This window comes from Carica papaya, chromosome 7, assembly GCF_054855325.1.
Source record: "Carica papaya isolate Zhongbai chromosome 7, ASM5485532v1, whole genome shotgun sequence".
Classification (NCBI taxonomy): domain Eukaryota; kingdom Viridiplantae; phylum Streptophyta; class Magnoliopsida; order Brassicales; family Caricaceae; genus Carica; species Carica papaya.
The window spans coordinates 2,554,701-2,581,442 of NC_142315.1; the positions used below are offsets into that span (position 1 = coordinate 2,554,701).

General features: G+C 33.2%; 4 protein-coding genes across 7 annotated transcripts; 1 reads left to right on the forward strand and 3 right to left on the reverse strand.

The window, feature by feature from the left end:
* Window positions 1-310: 310 nt before the first annotated feature.
* Window positions 311-2,010, reverse strand: VPS28-1 (vacuolar protein sorting-associated protein-like protein). Of its 2 annotated transcripts, none has more exons than XM_022046671.2 (2): window positions 1,866-2,010; window positions 311-1,336 (listed from the first exon to the last, which is right to left on the reverse strand). In XM_022046671.2, exon 2 carries the CDS (start codon window positions 1,190-1,192, stop codon window positions 563-565), a length of 630 nt encoding a protein of 209 aa, XP_021902363.1. In that variant the 5' UTR covers window positions 1,193-1,336; window positions 1,866-2,010; the 3' UTR covers window positions 311-562. The 2 variants fall into 2 exon arrangements, with proteins under 2 accessions (XP_021902363.1, XP_021902362.1); XM_022046670.2 differs by lacking the exon at window positions 1,866-2,010 and adding an exon at window positions 1,716-1,859.
* A 579-nt stretch (window positions 2,011-2,589) lies between these two features.
* On the forward strand, window positions 2,590-10,176 carry LOC110817789 (Tetratricopeptide repeat (TPR)-like superfamily protein). Of its 2 annotated transcripts, none has more exons than XM_022046474.2 (6): window positions 2,590-2,935; window positions 3,119-4,617; window positions 5,939-6,123; window positions 6,226-6,453; window positions 7,485-7,937; window positions 9,523-10,176. In XM_022046474.2, the coding sequence occupies exons 2-6, from the start codon at window positions 3,123-3,125 to the stop codon at window positions 9,949-9,951; spliced, it is 2,790 nt and encodes a 929-aa protein (XP_021902166.1). In that variant the 5' UTR covers window positions 2,590-2,935; window positions 3,119-3,122; the 3' UTR covers window positions 9,952-10,176. The 2 variants fall into 2 exon arrangements, with proteins under 2 accessions (XP_021902166.1, XP_021902168.1); XM_022046476.2 differs by having other exon boundaries at window positions 6,226-6,396.
* A 2,285-nt stretch (window positions 10,177-12,461) lies between these two features.
* LOC110817736 (uncharacterized) lies at window positions 12,462-14,610 on the reverse strand. Its single transcript, XM_022046395.2, has 2 exons — window positions 13,471-14,610; window positions 12,462-13,121 (listed from the first exon to the last, which is right to left on the reverse strand). The coding sequence occupies exons 1-2, from the start codon at window positions 14,123-14,125 to the stop codon at window positions 12,733-12,735; spliced, it is 1,044 nt and encodes a 347-aa protein (XP_021902087.1). The 5' UTR covers window positions 14,126-14,610; the 3' UTR covers window positions 12,462-12,732.
* Window positions 14,611-21,070: 6,460 nt separating this feature from the next.
* Window positions 21,071-26,335, reverse strand: LOC110817948 (ADP-ribosylation factor GTPase-activating protein AGD5-like). Of its 2 annotated transcripts, XM_088208056.1 has the most exons (12): window positions 25,909-26,334; window positions 25,317-25,390; window positions 24,193-24,251; window positions 23,932-24,022; window positions 23,758-23,812; window positions 23,488-23,578; window positions 23,134-23,359; window positions 22,731-22,938; window positions 22,460-22,647; window positions 21,915-22,151; window positions 21,773-21,831; window positions 21,071-21,488 (listed from the first exon to the last, which is right to left on the reverse strand). In XM_088208056.1, the coding sequence occupies exons 4-12, from the start codon at window positions 23,977-23,979 to the stop codon at window positions 21,335-21,337; spliced, it is 1,266 nt and encodes a 421-aa protein (XP_088064182.1). In that variant the 5' UTR covers window positions 23,980-24,022; window positions 24,193-24,251; window positions 25,317-25,390; window positions 25,909-26,334; the 3' UTR covers window positions 21,071-21,334. The 2 variants fall into 2 exon arrangements, with proteins under 2 accessions (XP_088064182.1, XP_021902366.1); XM_022046674.2 differs by lacking the exon at window positions 25,317-25,390 and having other exon boundaries at window positions 25,909-26,335.
* Window positions 26,336-26,742: the final 407 nt, after the last annotated feature.

Consider the following 26,742-nt stretch of genomic DNA (forward strand, 5'->3'; position numbering starts at 1 on the left):
TGAATTCCCAAAGAAATTAAGCTAAAGGTGACAGTTATACCCAAATGAGGAAAATACAAGACAGGTGCAACTTTCTTTTTTGAGATAAAAAGAATGCAGTATATTAAATCATTCGGCACCAAGGGGGTGCCACCCATTTACAAGATATTTTCATCTCAGTTAGCATAACGACATTCCCAAAATCGAAGAACCAAAAACATGTATCCATGCAAGACAAGTACAACTATAGCTCATGCAACTTGAAAATAGAGAATCATTAAACAGCAAAAAGAAATAATAGGTGAACTAATATTGGGATCGAAAGCCAAAATGATAACAAACATATCTTTTTTTTCAAATGAGCTCATGAACTGCAACTCCTCTGAACAGCACAAGATAAGACCTTCAGCTACCGCAACACAGTTAACCCCAGAATGTATAAGCCATTAAAAAATAAGAATACATCTTAAGTCATTACTGAGATTCTACTAGGTTGCAACAACAAATGAGAACATATGTATATGTATGTAAATACCAAAAGAAAAGTAACATGCCCGCTAATTTACAACATTACCCAAATCAGTCAAGTACCAGCATTTGGCAAAGCCGCCATAAATGAATTGTAGGAAGACTCAAGATCGAAGTGAAGTTGCCGAGCCTGCTGCTCCGTCAACTCATCTGCCGCCCCCATCTTCGCCAACCGAGAAATCCACTCTTTCATCTTGGTCTTGCCCTCAAAGTCAGGCGGCAATATACTCAGCTTGTTAAGTGAAGCTGAGAGATCTGATAACAAAGGATGCACTTGATCAACAGCCACCATATTCAGTTTCAAAGAATCCATTGCTGTGATGAAATTCTGCACACACTCAGCCACAATGGCGGCAGAGGTAGATGCAGATGTGGCTGCAGCAGCACGGTGCTCTACCGTAGCAGGCACGCCAGACGTGACAAGACGATTGAGGGCTGCTGGGCAGTCCATCTTGTATGTGTCTGCAAATCGCTCAATGCTCGGTACTGTGTCCTTGAGAGTGGAAGCTAAGGTCTTGAAATGTGCAATGAGCTTTTGGCACTCAGTTTCATACTCAGAGGAAGTGATGATATCACGAACATAGGCTTTCTCAAGCTTCTCGGTTGCCTTGATAATGGCATAGAGCTCAGCAAAGTTATCATACATTTCTCTCTCGCGCTTATCGTTCCATAGCTTGACCTCCATCTGGGTACTGGGGTATATTTATATACTTATATTTATATACACTTCTGAGGCTAGACCAGATAAGAAACAAAGACTTATCTTCTGGGTCTATATGGAGGATTGGAGAAGAGAATGGGACACGCGCAAAGAGACTAACTTTCCTCACTGTAACAATCAAGCAAAACAAATTCAAAGAAACATGATAATCAAATTCACGTTCAGAGACGAACAAATATAAACTCTCTTAAGCATAAAATCAAACACGTAGAGGGCAAATTTACAAAAGAGAAACATAACCAATAATTGCTTCCCTTTGGGGATTATGACTGAAATCCTGTTAATTAAACTAAATTAGAGAAATTAACAACCCCGTAAAACCTTTCTCGTTCCTTTTTCTACCGTTTCCTTTTCCCTTTCCAGGTAGCCAAACACCCACAAAAAAGTCATACGAAAAACAACGAACAGATTTCGAAATCACAATCGGAAAAAAAAAAACAAAAACATAACTTCAGATCAACCCACCAACCCAAGAAAGAATCTTTACCTTAAATCATCCGGAGAACGATGAAACCCCTATTTCTATAAAACATAAGCCGTAACTAGAGCCAAGAGGGTATTATACTATTATTATCAATAAAATTCCAAAAAAAAAAAAAAAGGGGACGGAGAGAGAGATATGAAAGAGATGACTTACAAGAAGTGAAACGCGGGTTTGATTGTCGCGCAGCTCTGTAATTTGCAGAGAGAGAGAGAGAGAGAGAGAGAGAGAGAGAGAGAGAGAGAGAGAGAGAGAGAGGGCTTGCGTGTGGGCTCAGGTATATTATTATTGCTTACGGCATCTACGTGTAGCAGTTGGGATAGGGTTCTGATAGAGTGGTCCAACCGTACAGTAAGATTCACGGGGATGCACGAGTTTTGTCCGTTGGTTTGTTTGACTTTTTTTTTTTAAGTTTCGAAAGTCGTATCATGAATACGTGAAATATGGCGGGCCTTCATGGGCTGGGCCTTTCATTATTTGGGCTTTTCCGGGTAGTGGTATTTGGGTCCATTTTCAATGGAGTTCATTTTCAATAAAAAAAAAAAAATCTCCAACATATTTTTTAAAGAACATATTATTATTAATTAGATTATAAATAATTGTGTCAGAGTTTATGAATTATTTGACATCAACCCGGCCAAGTCATTTGTTACGTTAATATAAAGAATATATATATATAATAATAATATATATTACTTGTATTTAAAGAATGGAAATTTCAAATTTTTTGAATATATCCTTAATAAATTTTAATTCTACTTTAAATAAGAATTCAAATTTAATTTATATATTAAACTATAAATTGTATAACGGGTATACATATATGCACATTTTATATATTTTAAAATTTTAAATAAAAATAAAAAATATATACGCCTAAATTAAGGAACTGAAACCCTAAACACTTCACGATCCAAAACGCAGCCTCCTATTCCGCGCTCGAGCCCTCGACTGCTGTCTGACTCTCCTCCGTTCTATCTCTTAGCTTACTTAATTCAAGTATTTATATCCACTCTGCTCTCGACTGCTCTGTGCTACCTTGTCTCGCGGGCGCCGTCGTTCGAACCCTAAATAGCGGTCTGTAACTCCGTGCCTGCTCAAATCAGCGCCTACCATGATTTGATTGATTGCAGCTGAAGAAAATGGTGGGAAGAAAGAGGAATCACAGGTGGGGAACTCAATGAGTATCAAAGTGAATTTCGAGTAACACCGAGAGCAAGACTGAGGTAGGTTTATTATTACTCTTTTTGATTGCCTTCACACAAATGAGTTAGGGTTATTTTATAGGAGATTCTCCAATGTTAGGAACATTTCCAAAACCCTAATGGATGTACATTTGCTGGCGCATTTGGAAGGTGTTCATTTTGGTTTTATGCGTCTAAAGTTGGATATTTGACTATTTCCTGCAGGTAAATGTCGATACCGCAAGAGTTTTATCCTTCTCAAGATGATCTTTTATACGAAGAGGAAATCTTGCGCAATCCCTTTAGTCTCAAACTTTGGTGGAGGTACCTGATTGCGAAAGCTGATGAACCTTTCAAGAAGCGTTTCGTTATCTACGAGCGAGCTCTGAAAGCCCTGCCCGGAAGTTACAAGATTTGGTATGCCTATTTACGGGAGCGCCTTGACATTGTCCGAAACCTCCCAGTCACTCACTCCCAATATGAAACACTTAATAACACATTCGAAAGAGCTCTTGTTACTATGCATAAGATGCCACGGATATGGATAATGTACCTACAAACCCTAACAGAGCAGAAGTTGATCACAAGGACTCGAAGGACATTTGATCGGGCACTTTGTGCACTACCTGTAACGCAGCATGATCGGATTTGGGAGCCTTATTTGGTGTTTGTTAGCCAAAAGGGTATACCGATTGAGACTTCCCTTAGGGTTTATCGCAGGTATTTAAAGTATGATCCTACTCATGTTGAGGATTTTATTGTTTTCTTGGTGAAGTCAAGCCTCTGGCAAGAGGCTGCTGAGAGATTGGCTTCAGTATTGAATGATGATCAGTTTTATTCAATTAAGGGGAAGACCAAGCATAGATTGTGGTTGGAGTTGTGTGATTTGATGACACGGCATGCGAATGAGGTTTCGGGGCTTAATGTGGATGCAATCATCAGGGGAGGGATTAGGAAGTTTACTGATGAAGTGGGAAGACTGTGGACTTCTCTTGCGGATTATTATATTAGGCGGAAGCTATTTGAGAAAACCAGAGATATTTTTGAAGAGGGTATGACAACAGTGATTACTGTAAGGGATTTTAGTGTGATTTTTGATGCATATTCACAGTTTGAAGAAAGTATGGTTGCTCATAAGATGGAAAATATGGATTCCAGTGATGAAGAAGAAGATGAAAATGAAGAGAATGGTGTTGAGGAAGATGAAGATGTTCGTCTAGATGTAAATTTGTCAGTGGAGAAGCTTGAGAAAAAGATGCTTCGTGGATTTTGGTTACATGATGATAAGGATATAGACTTGAGGCTGGCCCGATTGGAGAATCTTATGAACAGAAGGCCAGAACTAGCAAATAGTGTGCTTTTACGACAGAATCCTCATAATGTAGAACAGTGGCATCGTAGAGTCAAGATATTTGAGGGTAATCCGACAAAGCAGGTCTTAACCTACACTGAGGCAGTAAGGACAATTGACCCAATGAAAGCGGTTGGCAAACCTCATACGTTGTGGGTTGCCTTTGCCAAGATGTATGAGAGCCACAGAAATATAGATAATGCCAGGGTTATTTTTGATAAGGCAGTCCAAGTAAATTACAAAACCGTGGATCATTTAGCAAGTGTTTGGTGTGAGTGGGCAGAAATGGAGTTGAGGTACAAGAATTTCAAAGAAGCACTGGAGCTGATGAGGCGTGCTACAGCTGAGCCATCAGTTGAAGTCAAAAGAAGAGGTAATTTTGTCCTTCCTAAATTATTAGGGGTTTCATTAGGTTGCTTGGAATTATCATTTTCTATGTTTTTATTGCCCCATGGTTCTGTCCTATAATGGGTTTCGTACAAATATTACTAACTATAACCTTTTATCACGGTTGTCAAAAGTGGTCGAGTATATATACCAAAGTGTAACCAGAAATTCTTCTATTGTATTTTGTGTAGTATTTAAAACCACTACTTGAATCCTCATATTTTTACGGAGTTCATAATTATTGTTACTACAGTTTGATGCAACAATAATTTTCATAAGAAATTTCTATGTCAAGATGACATTTAAAATATATATCCCCAGCCAAAAGAGGGGGGGGGGGGGGGGGGGGGGGAAGCAGAACTTGTCACATCATTTACGGTGTTGTGATCCGTTGAATCCATAGACATTTTCTTTTGAAAGATTGCAACGTTCCTTAGAATAATAACAAAATAAACTTCAATTTTCCTACACGTTTGGGATTCAGAAGGGATTAGAATTCTATTAGGAGATGACAAAAAATAATCTTATGAGGAATGACAATGAAGTTGGAAAAATGCATTTCAAATACCATGAATGTTGATGGAACTTGGAAGACATTGTTCCAATTCCACTTAGTTCCGATGAGCTCAATTTATGTAATTTTAGATGAAATTTTCGCCATCTTCTTGGCAAAGTAGGTGTAGATTTCAAAATGAATTCCAAAAATATTCTTACATTTTGACTTGTATTGGAAGCATTTATATTACAAGGGAGAAATAAATAGAAACCATGAGCATTGAATATCTCTGGAGGCTGGAACCATCTATGGTGAAAAACAGGAATATTTTGGAATGGATCTATCCCAAGATTTTGAGATAATTATGTGAAAGTGACTTTTATGTTATTTAAGGAGTATTTAACTTATCTGGGAACTACTAAGAGGCTTGTATTTTGGTTTTGGAATTCTACTTCTTATTTATATAGAAGTCTTATTCTGTTATTGTTTTCCTATTAAGTATTCTAGTCATAGTAGGCTATGAAGAGCATCCTGTATATAAACGAATTATTCATTATTATTTTACAAACTGCTTATGAAGAAAAATCATTAGTGTTCTCTTATGAATTGGGTGTTTAACAACTCTACGATTGTGCTTGTGACAATCTTGTTATTGTTATTGTTGTCAATATTAGTGATTGTGGGTTGCCTTATTTTTCTTTTTTTGTTTCACTTAAACCCTGTTCGGGTCTACTACATCAATAACTTTTTTTCTTTGAGATAAAAATCACTAACTAACATTTTGCACTTTCAATTATGTGGCAACTTGCAGTGGCTGCTGATGGACATGAACCTGTCCAGATGAAGCTACATAAGTCCTTGCGACTTTGGTCATTCTATGTGGATCTGGAGGAAAGCTTGGGTACTTTGGAGTCCACTAGGGCAGTATATGAGCGGATATTGGATTTAAGAATAGCCACACCCCAAATCATTATAAATTATGCATTTCTGCTGGAGGTATGAAAGTTTCTCCTGTAGTTATAACTAGTATACTTTATTAAAAGTTCACCTCTAATCAATTTTGTGGACTGACAACTAGTTACACTTCAACTTCTGCAGGAAAATAAGTACTTTGAAGATGCATTTAGTGTATATGAAAGAGGTGTCAAGATATTTAAGTATCCTCATGTGAAAGACATTTGGGTGACATATCTCTCAAAGTTTGTGAAGAGATATGGGAAGACAAAACTGGACCGGACAAGGGAGTTATTTGAGCAGGCTGTTGAAGCAGTATGGATCTTATTTTTCTTTAAGTTTTTGGTTTGGTTATCAGAATTAATAAATTTCGTAAGCATTTCTTCAACTGACATAAGTTTTGGCCCATTAATTGTTTTTAGGTTACTTTTTGTATCCTATTTGGCAACATATTTGCTAATGAGTGCATGCTAATCCAGTTTCATGCAAGTAACCTGGTTGTTTGTCTGATTTATGATTTATGATTTTTTTGGTGACGTACTGTGCATATGAATTTCTTGCTTAAGTTGAAGTTGAAAGCAGCCACTGGGATTCAAACGAAAAGTGTTGCTTGAGTTTCCCCCTTATACCCCCCTTTATTCATTAAACTCTAATAGCTGTTCCAGTTTGTAGCCTTTCATTATGGGTGATGTGCTAATCTTTTTTGTTTCTGGTTTTGTCATGGTTATTTTCTTTCTGTTTTTCTGTTTTTTTTCTTTTGGTTTCTTACATCTTATCGAAATGTATTGTAATGGCGAGGGTGCTACGGAAGGATGTAACAACTTGCAGCAGTTTAATTTGGCATGTAATTTCTTCAAGGCATTTAAGCTCTGAAAGAAAAAGAGGGAACTTGCACAACCAATTAAAATCTGAACAAAATGCAATTTGGACTCATGTTCTTTTGAAGTTTCTTATGTATACGGTTGCCAAACTTGTTTGATTGTTCAATAAAATTTTAGAGAATATCTCTCTGAAATGTTGAATTTTGGGAGAGATTTTCAGTTGATCTAACCAGTTTATTATTGAGCTTTTGAATTATCCCAAAAACAAATAAATGAATTATTGAACTCTGTAAGTGAGCCTACATAGTAAATATAGAAATTTGGGAACATTTTGACTTTTGCGATGAATATGTATGAATGACTTACAAAAAGTAGGAGAATTCTCACAGGAGGGATTATCCTAACAAACTACTGCTGTTGAATATTGTTAAAAGACGGGTTAACTGACTGTCCATTGTTTTAAACAGATCATGATTTTAGCGTTTTCTTCTATCTTGAGTTGGATGATGCTACAAAGTCTTTTTCTGATCATTCATGTGCAATGATGCTGACATTCTCATGTTCTTTTGTTATGCTTATCAGGCCCCTGCTGATGCCGTGAAACCCTTATATCTGCAATATGCTAAACTGGAAGAGGATTTTGGTTTGGCGAAGCGAGCCATGAAGATCTATGAACAAGCAACCAAGGCAGTTCCAAATGATGAGAAGCTTGAGATGTATGAAATTTATATTGCTCGTGCAGCAGAAATATTCGGTGTCCCAAGAACAAGAGATATCTATGAGCGAGCAATAGAGTCTGGACTGCCGCACAAGGATGTGAAGACTATGTGTCTGAAATATGCAGAGTTGGAGAAAAGTTTAGGAGAGATTGATCGCGCTCGTGGAATATACCTATATGCATCACAATATGCGGATCCACGATCTGATCCTGATTTCTGGAATAAGTGGCATGAATTTGAGGTGCAACATGGAAATGAAGATACCTTTAGAGACATGCTGCGTGTTAAAAGAAGTGTTTCTGCAAGCTATAGTCAGGTATCATCTAATTCTTTCTTTATTTTCTCTTTAGCTTTATTTAACTACGAAGGAATCAATATCTGCAAAATGACTTAAAAAACCTACCACGAATATTTAATATGAGGTAAGGAATGCATGTCAATGGGTTGTGCCTAAGTGGGAGAGCGAAAACAAGGTTTGCTACTGTTATTGCAAAGTGGAATTAGGTAGCATTTGGTGAAATGAAAGAACTGAACACAACAGAAATAAGCAGGACAATATAGAACATAATAAGTTAATTTGATGTGTTTGGTATTTATTAGACTGGCTTGTATAAATTGTCGTGTTTTATGTTTGGTATGTACTGAACACTAGAAACTACAATTTATGATTCTAAATTGCCGTTTGAACCATTGGCATTTTTAGTTTTAATTTTTTCGTGAAACTTAATATAACAGTATTGCATATGTCAATATATTAAGTTACTATTATTTCTTTTAATTATAAAAGTGATAATTATAACTAGTTTTTAGTTTAGTTATATATTTAAATTACTTCCAGATGATTATAATAATATACTAAATCTAATTTTCATATAGTTAACATTGATACTTGCAAAAAATGTGACATAAAAAAAGAAAATGAAATGAAGAGATTTTTTTATGTAAAAATAAATGTACTTGAGGTAGGCTTGTTCGTCTAGCATTCTCTTGTATTATTCTTTATTTAGGATTCCGAACAGGTGGCTGAGAAAATTGAGAGGATCATGAGAAATCTTTTATGATCTGGGACAAGTGGGGTCTTGATAATTATTTTAACTAATATTTAGTTAGTTAATTATTTTCGACAAAACATCAAACTAATTATATAAATAAATAATTTATTTGCTGAAAGTTACAATAGTATGCTAAATGTAATTTTCATATAATTAACACTGAGACTTGTAAAAAATGTGAGGTAAAAAACAAAATGGAATTGAAGAAACTTGTATTCCTTGTTCAGGATTCGTAGCAGGTGTCTTAGAAAATTGGGAGGATAAAGAAAAATCTTTTCTGGTCTCAGACAAGTGGGGTCTTGATATGTCATTTGATTAGATGAGATATATATTGCTTTTCCCAAAAAGACGGTGGTGTTGATGTTGGAAATCTAATGTCCAAAAACCTGCCTTTCATTCTCCTTTGGAATCTTGTTTTCTGTTGCACAAGATGATCGAGAGTGAGTAGAGGTTACAAAACAATGGCTGGGAGGAATGTAAATCTGTAAGTACCATGACTAACAGGAGCCCCTGAAATTTCTTTCTCTGCTCGGCATGGGTCATCAACATTCTTCCTTTTTCTTTTAGGAAAAAAACCTTTTGGCTGGTACTTAATTAAACAGCTAAAAAAAACTCAGAAACTGTTGAATCGAGTGACTAATATTGAACACATGGATGCTTACAGTATCTCTTCCACGCAGGGTGTGTTTAGCACGTTGAATCGAGAAAGAAAGATCTTAGCATATCAGTTACGATGTGTTTCCAAAAAGTTTCCATTGAGATCTTGGTCTCATGTTAACCGTCATATTTTGATATTAGGGTGATCTTCCTTGTTTGTCTTGCTAACTCTTATTGTTTCTGTTGTTCCAGACGCACTTTATTCTACCAGAGTATTTGATGCAGAAGGATCAGAGAATGAACATAGATGACGCCAAAGAGAAACTGAAATTGGCTGGTGTTCCTGAAGACGAAATGGCTGCTCTGGAGAAGCAGTTAGTTCCTTCATCCAATAATAATGCTACTGCTAAAGATGGCACCAGAAAGGTGGGTTTTGTAAGTGCTGGAGTTGAATCAGAGACTGATGGAGGAGTAAATGCCACCGCAAATCACGAAGAAATTGAGTTGCCCGAAGAAAGTGATTCAGAAGAGGATGATAAAGTCGAAATTGCAGAGAAAGATGTTCCTGCTGCGGTTTATGGAGGTCTTGCCCGGAAGAGAGAAGATGAAGAAGATGCAGCTGGAGCTACCAAGGGTCTTGGAGCCCTAGAGAGAATTAAAAGGCTGAAACGAGGGGCTTGATAAAAGTTTTAGTTAGAGAGTTGATTGACTGAAAGATAAAACAATTTTGACATAATTAGAGAATTTATTGTAACTAACCGGCAGAGGATCTTAAAGCATCTTCTGGTTAAGAATTTGTTGTAATGGTAGGCATGTATATTTTAATGAAGTCTGTACAGCTCGTGTTCTTTCGATCACTGCAATTTCCGATATTCACTGGGTTGAAGACTCAGATTTCTCAGCAAATTCAAGTGTTATTTAGTTCTTATTTACTGTTAGCATCTCAAGGTAAGAACAAAAAACCAGAGTACTAGCAACGAGGGACCAGATTGGTTTTGTATTTTGTCGATGGTTAAATCTGCAGTGGATGCAAAAAAGGAAGAGGACTGAAATGCATATTTTGGAAAATTATGTGAGGTTTGTAATCAAATAATTTATGTATTCTAAAAAAAATGTAAAACATTAATATTGTAATATGTGAAAATTTTTGGTCTTATATATATATATATATATATATATACACATAATGAGTAATGTGTATAGAGGAAGATTTAATTTGACAGAATTGAAATTTGAATAAAAATTTATTAAATTAACTTCACTAATTGTGACCATAAAATATTATCATTTTTGTGTTTAATAATATAATATATTATCTTATTGTAAGTCAGGCAGGGGGAATGAGAATACGCACGAACGGTAGTGAAGAAATTCGTGAAAGTAATTAATTATTAATGGAAAAATAAGAGAGACAGAAAATAGAAGAAACGAGAAAAAAGAAGATTTAATTTCTTCTCTCCTCATTATTACTCCCTCCACGTCCGCACAAAACCACCTTTTTTTTCTTCTTCTTTTTAATTAAATAAATAAATTCGAAATTTATGTAGAAATTATTTAGAGATTATATCCTCAGTTTTAAAAAATAAATATTTATCTTTTATAAAATTTAGAAAAATAATTTTTAAATTCTATTTAATTTGATGAAATTTTTTGTATAGCTCAATTTATTTTCTAAAAATACATAATCATTTCACGTATAATTTAATATAAATTTAATTTTTACTAATAGTACAATAGTCTAATAGTTAATCTCTCGTATTTTACTTAAAATCATGATTTAACTATTACTAAAAATGTAGAGTTCTTCATTTTATCTATGTATTATGAATTTACGGTAATCAGTTTATACTAAACTTACTAATTTGTTTATAGGTGAAAAAAATATTTTAAAACGATTGAGTTTTTTTAGTTGGATAGAATTAAAAATTTTACCTATTTTCACAAAAAAGTATAAATTTAATTTTTATATTCCAACATCCAAAGAAAAATCTGATTTTATAAATAAATTCCATATAGATATAAAATTTTTCTTAAAAATATTATAAATTTATCATTGATTTACGTATAAAATAAGTATAAATAACTTCAAGAAAATTACAACAAAATATAACCCTACTTAATTTCACTCTAGTCAATAATTGAAAAACTTCATTTTCTCGATGTTAATTTGTGTAGAATTTTAAGTCAAGAACTATAGTCCTAGTTGAATCGAAGAGAGTCGAATTCACATCCGTGTTATAGAATTACTTAGCTTAGATACCATATGATTAGGTATCATATGAGGAGACTCGACAAAAATCTTTTATACCTTTATCAATTTCTCGATAAAGAAAAATATGACCAATAGTGATTCAAATGTATACAAAATTTTTTTTTTTTTTACTTCTTACTAACAAATAATGATTTATAAATTTTATGATAAGTAATTAAATATTCATAGTGAACTTCGATGAGACCTTATGTTGAAGCAATAACATATTATCGTTGAAGTTATAAAATATTATCTAAATTAATTATTTTATGTCAATAAAAACTCTAATTGCATCATAAAAATTAAAAAAAGAAAAAATTATTGGTATATTCGTAATTATTATTATCTTCAATTCTTTTATCTCGACAAATCTCACTTGTTATATATTATATTATGTAAAAATCTTACATATTTTTAGCTTTTTAATTGATGAATTTGTATAAAATGAAAGGTAAAACATGATGGCGGCATAAGATGGCATTTGAGAAAATTCCCATGAGGAAAGACGATTTCAAAAAGCTTCATATGGGATTAAATTTATTTTGATTATTTTAGAAAAATCACTCATAATTAGAATAAGTATGAATTTCCAAATGGGTTTCACAAACCAAATTTATTTGTCCCAAGATTGTCCATAAATCTTCTTTTTTTTCAAAATAATAATAATAATAATAATAATAATAATAAGCATCTACAACAAAGTTCATCAACCCCACCCCAACATTATATTAGTCAATTAGAGGTCCCTTTTAAGATCACACACAGAAAACTTCAAATCAATCAAATAAACCATGTGATGATTGGTAATTTACTTTCTCTGGGTTTCAATTAGATTGGATATTTCTGTATAAAAATACAATGTTAAGTATACATATATATCATGAACTAATGAAATGATAAAAACACAAAGTAAATATAACACCAATCACTCATTCAAACATGAATAAAAGAACATTTCTATTCTTTACATAAGTTTTCTATGATCCCATCATACATCTCACGTACTGAAAACCATCTGTATGTATATATATATATCATCAAAGCTATTCCTAATTTAAATCAACCCAAGATAACTTCAAAATGTCTTTTCAACCACCAAGAACACAACCCATTTTCTAATTTCTTTTTTTTTTTTTTTTCAAAAATTTCCTTTTCTTTGAACACGATAGTTTTCTATTCTTCAAAAAAGAAAAAGTTTTCAAAAAAATTACCTATACCCCACGGCTAATCATCTCATTGTACTGATTCAATGATTCTTGTCTCTGCAACCTCATCTCCTCGTTGAACTTCTTTATAAACGCCTCTACTCGCCGGTTCAACTCGTCCTGACTCAGTGACGGCTCTTTCCTCAGCTTCACCGGCGAAGGCGTCATCGGTTCCGGCGACTGGAAGTTAGTTCGATCTTTGAACGTCTCAGATTTCTTCACCTGATGCAGATTCGCTTCCCCCACGTTCAAATGACGGCCGTGATTCTCCCATGTGTCCGATTTCTTCAGGTGCCTTGTCAATGGCATGGCCCTCCCCTCCGTTATCGCCTTCCATGTGTTCTCCAGCGTTTCGTTCCGTTTCGGCTTCGCCACTCTCAGTACTGCTCTTCCTCCTGCAAATTTTAACCCCAATTAAATTACTTTTTTACCCTCTCTTCCCTAAACAGATTTTTTTTTTTAACTTCTTCACTTTTTACCAGACAAAAGGGTGTTTTGGACTTTTCAGCTCCTAAGCGTTACATATACGCCAATTTCGAAACTGCTCTAACATTGGAAAGCGCGATAATTTAAACGGCAGCGTTTTTGTATTGTACTTCTTCTTTTTGAAATTCAGAAAACGTTAAAAATGAGAACGGCGCCGGAGAAGCAGGCTCCTCGCCGACCAAAAAGTTTTTGAAAATTCAAACTGAGAATCTGGTAGGTAAAAATAAAATCCAGCCGTTGAATTCAAAAATAAACTACCTTCAGGACTGGCTTTAACCGGTTTCCGGTGACTGAATCTCGAAGAAGCCGGAGGTTTATCCGGCGACGAAGAATACTCCGATTGATTATCCGAGAAATGCATCCTTCTCGGCGGGGTCCATGTGGATCTCGAAATCACAAACTCATCTCCGCTGTCTCCAACAGAGCCATCCGCCACCACAATCTTCTCTTCTTCCGTCTCCGCCTCCGCACGCAGAGTACTCTCCATCTCAGAAACCTTAGCCTCCGCTTGCTTCTCCTCATACACAACCGTCGTCGGCTCCACGAAGCCGAATACCGACCGCTCCTTGGACTCGAAACCGAACGTCAGATTCGAATTCACGGAGACCATCGTCGTCGTCGGATGATCAGCCCGTTGGATCTGGCTCGGCTGATCGATACGATCTTCTTCCTCGTGACTGCTACGGTGGAACCTGGAGGATGCAGCGATTGAGATGATGATACCGTTGATGACGACGTAAAGATAAGGAGGCTTCAACCAGGAAAGCAAGGAGCTCCATATTCCAGGAGCTCGTGAAACAGAGAAATCCAAGAATAATGGAAAAGAGACCTTGAGGAACAGAGCTAAGATGAGCACACCGGTGGAGATAACCAGAGCCTTGAAGGACAGAATCCAGGTGGTTGAAGACACCATGGTTTTTTTGTTTAAGGTAATTAATACTGAACAAATGGTGATTATCACTAAATTAACGAGCTTAATCAGGGTGATTAAGCAATTGGCTTCGGAGAGAGAGAATGGGAGAAGGTGGTGAGACGAGTGGATAGAGAGTGGGAATGAGTGAGGTGAAGAGTTATATAGGCATGGATTGTAGGGACGCTGTTTGAGACTGAATATTCACCGTTGGATGGGAGGTTCAGTTTACTGGACGGTGGATATTGGAAGTAGGTAGCGTAATCGCGTGGTGTTTGACCCTGTGTGGTGGCCCACATGTAAAAATACCAAATAAATAAAATAGATTAATTAGAGAAAAAGTGCCGGTAAAGATAATAATAAAATTTACAGCTTTTACTCATTTACCATAATAATAAAATAAAATGCCAAATGGCAATAGCTTATGAACTTATATTTCACTATTATAGTCTGCGTATAATTTTTAATTTAATTTATTAATATATTTATAAGAACTTAATAAAGAAGTTAAATTTTGTCCCAAAAAAATAAAACATAAATAAATTAATATTATAAATACACCATATACAAATATGTCTTCTACCCACAAAAACCCAAAATAAAGAGTTTAAAATAGTTAAAGCTGCAAACTTTACGGGGAAGAGAAAAGATGGGTTTTATTTTAGGAAAGAAAGAGCAGTTTTTGGCAGGAATTATATGTATATATATATATACATACACACACAATAGTGTGAGAGACATTTTGAAATATTTTAAAGAAGAACCCAACGGTCATATTATTGACCGTTAGTCGCGCAAGCTGTGCTAAGATGCTGAGGCGCTGAACCAACGGGTGCGGGGAGGGGTCGCCCATGGCACGTGACCACCAACTTGGCTTTGGTTGTGGTGGGTTCACCTCCGACCGACAATGTTTAATTTGTGTTACAGGGTGCTTGAGTAGAGGTTATTTTATTAATTTAATTAAACCAGTCAGTGGTTTCATTCTAGAGTTTCTTTTTGTGAAATCATTAATTTATGCATTACCACTCTTATTCTTTAATTCCTTTTGGTATCTTTTTTTTTAGATACAAGGGAAAGAGACAAACACAGTAAGTCAGAACAAAATATATGTATAGGTATTACATATCTTAGGCTACAAAATTTCGATAATGTCCTTTTTAATGATGCGGTAATGAAAGATCTAATTTGCCAAATAATTATCATACTGATTCATTTCACGATAAATATATTATACCTTGATAGTTTAATTTTTTATAAGTCAACCGTTAATATCTAAAATAAGGTTATAATTAACATTAACAGGAATCACTTCATTGTTCAGAACTTTATTCGAGACCTGAACGGTGAGATCATTATCAATCTCCAGGATAACATGACGTGAGCCAAGGTTTCATGCTAACGCGAGGCCATCCAAGGCCCCTCACAGTTCAGCTTGAAGGACATAGCAAATATCAATATTTTAGAAGTACTCACCAAGTCACTGACCATTATTATCCTTGTCAAGTGCACCAGCACATGTAATCTCACTGCCACCACTGAGAGTCCTATTCATGTTGATTTTGATCCAATTCTAGGGCGACGAAGTCCAATTGATGAGTTTCTCATTCTTTCGGACGTGCTGGCTAAATATAATAAACTCAATGAGAGAAGCTTGAAAAGCATACTCAGTCAGTTTGAAGACCTTGAACTTCAATTCCTCCAAGTTAAAGGGCCTCCCACTAAAGACAAATGCATTGCGCTGCTTTTAAAGAAGCCAACAGGTGATGTTAAACACAATCTTTCAGTTTTGGAAGAACGAACACCAGCTATACTTGTTTTGAAGGTTAGCACAGACTTTATCATCAAAATGTGTACTGAATAAGATATGACCGATCGCATGCGGAATGATCTTTTGCTAGAGACCCTTCGCCTGGTGACACTCCCTCAAGACATGATTAATGTCCTCAATGCCACGCCAACAGACAGTGCAAATTGGATCATCCATAATATACATCCGACCACTTCCACACTAAGTTCTACATGTTATCTGTAAAAAGATGAGAGATATTAGTAAACATATTATAGGCGAATTTAACAAAAAAACTTATCATTAGATGAGAGAACCCAATACGGGGTATCCACCTCCATACCATCGTGCAGGACTCTAGCAGTCGCCAACTGAAGGAGGATCCTAGACGAAAGCCTGCTTTGCAAACGGTTCCAATCCCACTGATCATTCGAGGTCACCAGGTCCCTAATTTTATAGGCTACTTCTCTAGAAATATGGAAACTCATTGTAATTATTGCATGTAGTTATGGCTTTATATGGTGTCTGGTAGTTTTTAAGTTGTATAGAATTTGCTTTTAGAATCCCAAATCATTTATAGAAGCTGAAATTGATAGTTTAAAATGTAATTTTGAAGTTCATAATTTTTTTCTAAAGGACTTGATTACATGATTATTGGGGATGAACTTTGTTAATATTGTGAATCTTGTTTCACATATGATATTATTTTATTTTAATAATAATATTATTAAATATAGAAAATAATTAGATCTCCACAACTAACTATTTGAAAATTGGAGTAAGGAATGGTTATAATTGTAAATCTTCTATTTTCTCCTGAGTAGTTAGTCGTCTTGATTTGAATTGAAATTTACTTATAACTTGCTAAGTTTTGTATTTATCCCTTTTTATTTTTTTTTAAAAAAATCTTATCAAGTTGCTACCTTTATGATCTACAAGTATCTTTGATCAAAAAGTAAACACATGGATGTTTTCACACAAGAGCATCTCCCTGATCTTATATTTGTCCATGTGCACAGAATATATTTCTACCTTTATGATCTACTAGCCTTTCTCTTGACTCCAAGTCCTCTTATGCTACATCTCTTAATAGAAAGCCTCATCACCCCTCTTTGTCTTCTAACGTGATGATTTCTTTAACAAAATTCATGGATTTAAAATGCTAATGAAACATTACACGATGATTTAAGATGCTACCTCAGACATTTATATGGGTATACTAATTTGTAAAATGCTTAACATATAAAAATCACTAGTATTCATAAATTTTTCGTATTAGAAAAGTGACTGAACAATATAATCATTGAAATAAAAATTCTATAAACAATTCAGTATTAGATTCATATTACAAGAAAAAATTATCAACTCACATATATTTTATAGAAGTTATATAGTTTATATAGATAGTAAACATTGTCCACATTAATTGAGAACACAATTATTACACGAATATTCTTGCCGCCATGTGTCATCTTAATGCTCTCTTGAGTTAAGAAACCATTACCAACATAAGAGAAAATTTTTAAAAGTATGTACAAGCAAATTACTCTTATCATATAATCATTTTCCCCCCCTTTTCCCAAAAAAATTGGTAGTTAATTGGATAATATAAACCGATAGTGTCATGTCTTTACTATAGTAACCCGTTCTCCACAATTACAAAAAAATTTATACAAATTCTAATATATAATGTATTAATATAAAAATATTTTAGTACTTACTATTTTGATTAACAGTTCAATAATAGAATCATTTTTTACTTAAACTGAGATGATAATTCTTTTTAACCAATTCATATTGAAGTTGGAATAAATTTCACATTAGTAAATAAGTACACATTATGCCAAAAAAAGTTGCTTACCAAAACCAATAATCAATATATATATATATATATATATAAATGTATAAGAAAATTATATAAAAAAAAAAAATAATTTATATTTTTATATTCAAAAAATACAACAGATAATTTTACTACTTAGATTTCTTTTGAGATATTGTATAAAATTAAAATCTAGTAGTGAAATTTGATTATGATATGAGATCTATCACATGATTTTGGACCTTCCATCTATATAACATGTTATAAGCTTCAAATCTTAATAAATCTTGAAAGAGACCCATAAAAGAGACCCACCACTCATACTATATAATACTAAAATAATAATAATAATAATAATAATTATTATTATTATTATTATCACTTTTTTTAAATGTTATATTACTTTATTAAATAATAATATTAAGCTAAACATATATTAAATTTGTTTTTAATAACAAAAAGAAATATATTTTTTTTAAAGATCAAATTTTTAATGGTTACATGCCATGTGTCTGCCCATGACATCAACCTTAATTAACTTAGACTTTTGTGTTTCTTCTCATAAAGGTTATAGATAATGTGTTTGTTAAACTAAACACGTTTAGGAAATACAATTACACTTTTTTTTTTAAACCAAAGTTATTAATCTTAGTTTATACAATTATAAATATTCTCATTAACAAATTAAATTACACTTATTAGTCATACCAACATAAAGATATATATATATATATTTTAAAATAAGGTTTAAATATTCAAATAATTTCTTATCTAATCCCGGATAGGAATTACATCACTATTATTAGTATTAATACAAGTGGGTCGATTCTATTGGAAATACTCATCAAGTCAACCTAGAAGAATCTTGACTTCACAAATAAAAATAGATGATCCATGCATATATATATATATATATATATATATATATATATATATATATATATACGTACACGTATTTATCTACTAGTTATTCATCTCGTATGTACATATATATATATATACACACACACATACATACGATAATAATAAATCGAATATTAAAATCAAGAAAAAAAAAGAGATAAAAAGGAGTGTAGTTTTGACGTTAATTTAATTAGGACGTGTTTGGTTATCATTTGCAACAAAATTTTGAACAATTAAATTATTAAGACATAAATCAGATAATTAAGTTAATCTTGCAAACTATTTATCTTAACCCAATAATTAATATTTTCTGAGTCAATTGTGTACTTTTGTTATAAAAAAAAAACTTATATTATAATTTGTTGTATATATATATATATATATATTATAATTAATAAAATTTATTCGTAAAATGATTATTCTTAAGAAAAAGTAGATTCGGATTTGAAAAATAGGGCACGAGAGGATATAAATTATAAAAAATGTACCATGTAACAAGAGGAGGAGAACAAATGGTCGGTCCATTTAAAACCCACATTTACACAGAAATTCAAGACTTTGGATCTATATAAATATAATTTTAATATCCCAAGTTGACAAGTTTACTAATTAGGAAAGTACGTTGTAGTTGGGTTCATAAAAATGGAGATTAAAATATATAAACACTGTATATATATATATATGTATTAGTTTTCTTATAAATACTAAGAGTAAGATATTTTTTTTTATATTTTTTCAAAATTAATTATATCTATGTTAGAATTCGAAAATTCACAGAGAAATATTTAAAAACTTAATCTTAAAAGAATCGACTTTAAATCTAATTTATAAGTTAACCCGTAGGTGTTTACTTACTAATTACGGCTAATAAAAGTGATTTATGTTAATTTTAATTCTAATATTATTAAATATATTACTGTTTACAAAAATACTTCTAGAGGAAGTAATTAACTTTTTTTATTTAAAAAAAAGCCAACAACAAAAAAGGAAAATTAATTATAAATAAAAATGTACAAATTTGGCTTAATTATATAATTGGTTTGAATCTATTAAATTAATATTTAATTTATAAATCTTAATTATTTAATATATATATATATATATATATATATAATAGCCTTACGATTTACACAATTTTATACAAAATTAAATTAATTTTATTCATATTTTAAATGAGACAGTTATTAATTTATAAAATTTACGCGTCTCAAGGAGAATAATTTAAATTGAATTTACAAAATAAATTTATGGATAAGGGTGGGACCCACTGACTAGGAACCGACACCGCTTACAGTTGATCGTTTATTGGTTCATTGAACGAACGGAACAGAAACAGAATGGATAAGCTGCGCAAGAACCAGGACGGTTTGGCATTTTTCACTACCAAACGACATCGTTTTATCCGTTTCACCTCAACGACGAACCGCCACACCGATTTACCATTAAAAAGTCAACAGATCGGAGAGTCTTGATTGGCTATAAACGTTAAAAGCAAGCCAAGTTGCTGACCCAACTGAGCCGTTACTGTTGCAATATGACGACGACGACGACATATAGGGAAAGGATAAGCTAACGGACGTTATGCAGTTTTTTTGGGTCAAAAGACAAAGCCGTTATAACCCACCGTCCATTTCTTTCTTAATTGCCACGTTTCACCAACCTTACGAGACGATCCTCCTACGTTGTTGCATGTCTCCACTTTCGCCGGTTCTTCAAAGAGAAATTACATGACTTCCCTTTCCAAATACAATAATAAAAAAATATATATTTTAATAATTAATTAATATTTATACGTCTGTAAATAATTTAATTATCTTACAACAAAATTAATATTTTTTTGAATAATCTTACATACAAATTAGGTTTACCTAAACATATAGGTCCATTATATAAAGGAAAAAAATATATTTACAAGTTAGATTAACGTGTAAGCATATGATAAATATATTTAAAGAGTAATTAGGGTAACCCTCACAACAAAAGCTCCTTGAAATTCTCTTCACGTTGCATTAATTGAGATAAAATATTCTTATTTTAATATAAATATATATATTGTTAATTAAATTATATATAATAATTATAATATAATATCTTAACGAGAATATATAAAAATATTCGCTCCAATTCAAATATTCAACTTTTATAATGTTAACATGTTATCGATAAATAGTTAGTAAAATATAATATTTTACTAATTACGAACTTGTTAGTCATTAGGAGGATCACCCTTTCGGATAAAGAGAAGAACGGTAAAAAAAATTTGTTGACGTGGGTGCTAATATGTTATTGATATGGTGTTTATATTGATAAACTCTCGACATATTACATATCGCCTTAATAATTACTAAACGACATTATTTAAAACACATTTGGTCTTTGATTCAAGTAATTTTTTACCTCTTTTTAAGAAATTAAATACTCTGAGTACTCTGAAGTATACACAGTGTAAATCCAATTATACTGCACTCCGCAAACTTATGTACACAATGTAATCTTCGAATAAATATAAATTCATGTACCTCCTATCCTTCAAATTCTAAAAGAGAGTTCCATTTTCATTATCACCAAGCATGACCTTTGGATATAAATCAACACTAATTTTTATTTTCTTTTTGGGTCACTGTTGCTATGTCTTCTGTTTCCGATGGGGGAAACAGGCAGCCATTGCTGGTGAAGGTATTAAAATCATGGTACTAATCTCTCACCGATTCAAAAACATCCCTTGTGTTAATGATGAAAAATCATAGTCTTTAATTCCAAGTTGAACTGAAGAAAGCTGGGGCGTTGAAGAAGGTCTACTTGCTCCGATATTCATCACACCATTATTCGAAGCTACTGGCTGTGGTACGTAGAAGCTGCAAGAAAGAATGTGATGAGGTAAGGATAATGAATTCACCCGACATGAATTGAATATGAAATTGGTATGGAATTAAAGTTTTATTTTTAACTCAAATTTTTTTATTTCCTTTCTGTTGAATTATTATTTCTATTATAAAGAATTGACATTCGAACCAAATGTAACTTTAGATTTTCGGGTTTAGGAAATTCCAATTCCTAAAGCCTAAACTAGCATAGCAAAAGCTGCAACTTTGAACTAAGAAATTCTAGCTCAATCTGCTGAATCCATTACAGTTCTTACCCGGCTGCTTGAATATTTACAGAATTCCCATTTGGGTATGTCTGTTGGATGCTTAACATCTGGTACAAGAAGAGAATAACGAAGTAAGAGGTTGTTCTATTTTACAACTAGAAAGCTAGATACGTGCTCTTACAAGGCTCACCTGCTTATGTTTCTGTATATCAGCCATGGACATTGCTGCTCCAGGAACTTGATAACCAGTACTTCCCCAACTCTGTCTTGGTATGAAAATACCATTAGGACCAAGTTGGTTCAAGTTGACAGGAGAGGTTTGGAATCCAGGGCTAGTTTGTTTTGCAGCAGACATAAGGAAGGATTGTTGCTGGGAAAGCATGGCAATTTGCTGCTGATGCACGGAAAATGGAGACACCATACTGGACTGCACAAATTCGTTACCAAGATAATAAGAAACATGTAAACTGTTGAAGTAGGAAAAAGCTAACATTTTTTAACGAAAAAACCTAATATCACTTAATGTTATGTAGGGGTACGAGTAATAAAATGGAACCTTTTTATAAATCTATAAACTGGGATTATATCCTCTAAGTTAGTATTCTTGCAGAACATGGAGTACCCTTTACAACTAACCAATCATAATCACCAAAATAAGCCTTGTTCTAATCCAAAATAAACTGTCCATATTTCTTACGGTTTAAATTTTCATATAAAAAATGTTCTAATACGTACCTTCTCAAAGAGGTTCATGATATCATTCTTCGCATCTTTGGGCTGTTTTTCTGAAACAGAAGGTGTGACTGATGGTATAACCAATGCAGAATCTGTTAATAGATCCTCAATCCCATACTTAAGCTGCACATTGCTTTCAGCAGGTGTTGAGGGATCACTTATTTCCACTAATGATTTTGCTTCAGAAGCTGCATTTTATAATATCAAGATCAGTTGCAAGTTTGCAACGAATAAAGTCACCATATTATGACAACCCTGAACAGAATCATACATTGAGAATGGGTTGATGAACTGACTTCAGTGGAAGCCATGAATTTTGTTTCTCTAGAATCATCCATAGAAAGTAAATTGAAAAGACCAGTCGCGTAATCAACATTAGGTGGGTTTACTACTGGGGTAGCGATATGCTCCTTTTTCATTTCAGCTCTTGATGATTCCAAATTCTGCACAGATTCGTGTGGTTTTGGATCAGGTATGACCTGCAAATTCATGTTTTCAACATAAAGTGTGAGATTATGTAGAAAAATGCATCTTTGCCATTTATATAGTTTACTTTTTCCTCAAAACTAGCTTAAAGTTTTGATTTTTTTAAAAGTTCAATCTAAATGGTCTTAAAGAAAAAGGCAAAGTAGATACATGGATCCATTAGAAAGGCTTAAGTAATTAGTTGGTACCTGTTGAGACACTTTGGTTGGGACTTGGCTGAAACCTTTTGGTGGAAGATTGTTAGGCGCAGGTTGATGAGCTACTTTCCTCTCTCCAGGAACATGATTTATGGTGTTTGTGTATCTATCTCCATTATTCACAGATCCAGGTCTGTAAACTGAAGGCTTCCCCTCCTCGACCTTTAGGGCAGAATTTGATTTTCCATCTCTAGGAATCCATCTCTTCTCTTGATACCTACAAGATAACAAAAAATTGAAAATATCCCTTTAGCGTATAGCAGATGGCAAATATATAATGACAAAATGCTGGGTAAAAATTATGCAAACATTACTACTTGAGACCGAAACCTCCATTAGTCATACTTTGCCCGGATAAAATTCTCAATTCCAACTCTGTCATAATTAGGAGGTAACTCAGCTTCCCAGAAGCTATTTGATTTATCATTCCCCATGGCTGTCAGAAATAGTAGATCAAATATTAATTTCAGTAACAGGTTTTAATCTTGGGTCAAAAACTTTGTGGAAAGGTTTCTCCATTCTCGGGCATCTCCGAGTTTGGTTCATTCTTTTGGATAAATTATCCTACTTCTCAATAGAACTGAAAAACTTACAAAACACAAGAGTGGTGCTTACACTGAATAAATGAAACCTGCTCAGGAAGCCATGTGTCTAAAGTGGCAGATCTCACCTGTATCAAAATCCCACAGCTTGCTAAGCATGCCATATAGATAATTTCAATCCGTTTACTCCAGATGTACTTATACATATTCAGATGACATCGACATTAAAATGAAAAACACCATCTACCTTCGATATGTGTACTCCAAGGCTTCGGTGAATCCCTGAACATTGCATGCATATGAAGATTCCAAGGTTGACACTGGCCCATCGTGGAGCTCTGTCATAACAAAACATCATTACAAGTTAGAAAATCCGCAGACTATATAAAACAGGATAGAGTTTATCTGCACCATTGATGGTTGATTGTCTCTCTTTCAATAATCTGAACTATCGTAACAATTTTATAGCTAAATTGCGAACTTATTGGTATTGTTTCTATATACTTACTTGCTCTTGCAATCAGCACATTCTCTATTTTCTGGTAATTTAAGGAGGGTCTCCAAGATCTGTGCAAAATATCACAAGCTAAGGTGAAATTCATTTCAATTCATTTTACCTAAACCCAACCTAGTGCTGAGAAATAAGTCACTAGTTTAGAAAGGGTATGACAAGGACAATTGAGAAAGTACAGGCATATATCATAAATTTTCTTGCAAACACTTACTGTAGTTGGTATATCTTATAAGGGAGAACCAAAAGCTGCTGCAGAAAAGATTGCCCAGATTTGATTTTTCAATATTAACACATTATTTGTTTGTTATCACAAGATTAAAATAAAATTAAGAACACATTAAGTATATGATTTCTCTGACCGATTGATTTCATCCATTTCCATGACCATAAACCCGGGGGGTGGGGAATTGGAAACAGGGAGAACATGTTAAACAAGATTTTCCAGGGAAAGAGATATTTCAAGAAATCAGAAGTAATTTTTTGATTTACTAGTCATATTATATTTTTCATTAGAATAGTTCCTCCTTTTAACATATCTCTCTCTAATCCTTATCCTAACTGGAACTTTTATTCGCACAAGAAAATTGGCAGGTGAAATAATGCAGTGCAAACAGGAAAGCAGCAAAAATTTATTAAGGGATGCTGATCAATCGCAACAAATATATGTTTTTCATGCGGCCATACTCTGTTCAAGAATGATAATCAAACAAGCAAGAATTATTTATATTTCTGAGCCATGTTCTGCAACCTCTTAACCAAGGTTTCCACTTTTATATTTCTTGGATGAAAAACAGCAAGGAAACATGTAGCTATGCAGAAATCTCTGAAGTATAAACCATTCACCATGATTAAAAAGCTACTCAGTCCAATAGAATTCCAGGTCGTGGAATCGTCTATTCTAAAAATTGTAAAGCGTAGAAAGTACTAGTTTTTTTTTAGATAAGGTGCAAAGTACAAGTTATCTTCAAACATATATATACATAATGAAACTAAAACTACTTACAAACCTCAAGATATTATATAGAATATGTACACAACCACCATAATAGACAGCTGTAAATGTATCAATGCATTAAAAAAATCCTTATCGCTTTAACTAAATTCTATTATTGACTTACAACTCATAAGATGGGCCTTGATACCAGACAACCTGGGATCACCCACCAACCACCTTCAACAGCTATAATATGAACTGCATACAAGTTTCCTTTATTGGTAAACAACTGAAGATAAGACAGATGATTGATATAATCAATGTTTTTAAATCTTCAGCCTCTTAAATAAATAAAACCAAGTACCCAGAAATTAGAATAAAACTTGCAAAGAGTTTTATGATAATCATATGGGTTACAATTTCCAGAAACAAAAACAAGGACAAAAATAGATTCAGCACTAACAAGCAACTGAAAATTGATCAACATACCAATCCATTAACCAAGAAGTTTCAATACATTTATCTCATCTTATATGGAGTTAAACTTGAAGAACGATTTCTTTTCTAAAAGACCAAACGTGAAAAAATGAAAAATTCAAAACCTTTAACCAAATAGAGAAGCTAAGCAACAATAAGCATGAATTCAATTTTATCGACCCAAAAGTGATACACCCAGATGAGAAAAATCAATGAAAAATGAAGATAGATTGAAAAAACACAACGGAAAGGAAAATAACTAAAATTAAAGTAGAGGGAATGAGAGACAAAAGAGAAACCTTTCTGTGTTTAGCATTAAGTTCTTTAGAAACGTTGGCTTTCTGGTTCATGCTTCAACCTCTTTCTATCTCGTCAAAAACCTCTCTTGCTCTGCTCAACAAATGAAAAGCTTTCTCGTTTCTCTGTTTCTGCTGTCTGAGAATCGCTGAGCCCGTAAAGAGGAACGAAGAGAAAACAATAGAAGAGAGGTACAAGAATGAAATTCGGCAAAGTGTGAGTATTTGCCTTTTGTTCTTTTACTTGGACTTTTCTTTTGGAGCCTCGTGTGTGCACACGCTATAATGTGGACACTCCCTCCTTTTCCATGCTGGTGGCCGAGGTTATATATTATTTCCAAAACCTTCTGTAGTCCACTGGCATTACGTGGATGGCCTTTGCTTACTTTCTGTTTGGATGGCCAGAAAAAAATAAAGAAGAAAATGGGAATCTTGTTCTTCTTTTTCCACTGCTTATCAAAATTTTGTAATGCTTTTCTTAGCTCTTTAACTCATGAAAAATCCACCAAACATGAAAAATAAATAATAAATAAATAAACAAAATTGTCTTGATTTTCAGAGTAATAAAAAATCCTTCCTTCCGGAAGTGATAAGATTTGTTTTTTTTTTTTTTTTTAATTTTCAATCCGTAAGGAATAATTATAATATATAAGATATATAATTAATATAAAGGAGAAGTGAATTTGAAAACTAAAAAAAATAAATAAATTGTTTTATGAAGGATAATCAATGTTGAAAATACTCTTTAAAATAATAATAATTAATTGCTAAAATTAAAATAATAAATTTTAAATTCTATTAAAATAAATAAATATATATATATAAATAAATATGCTT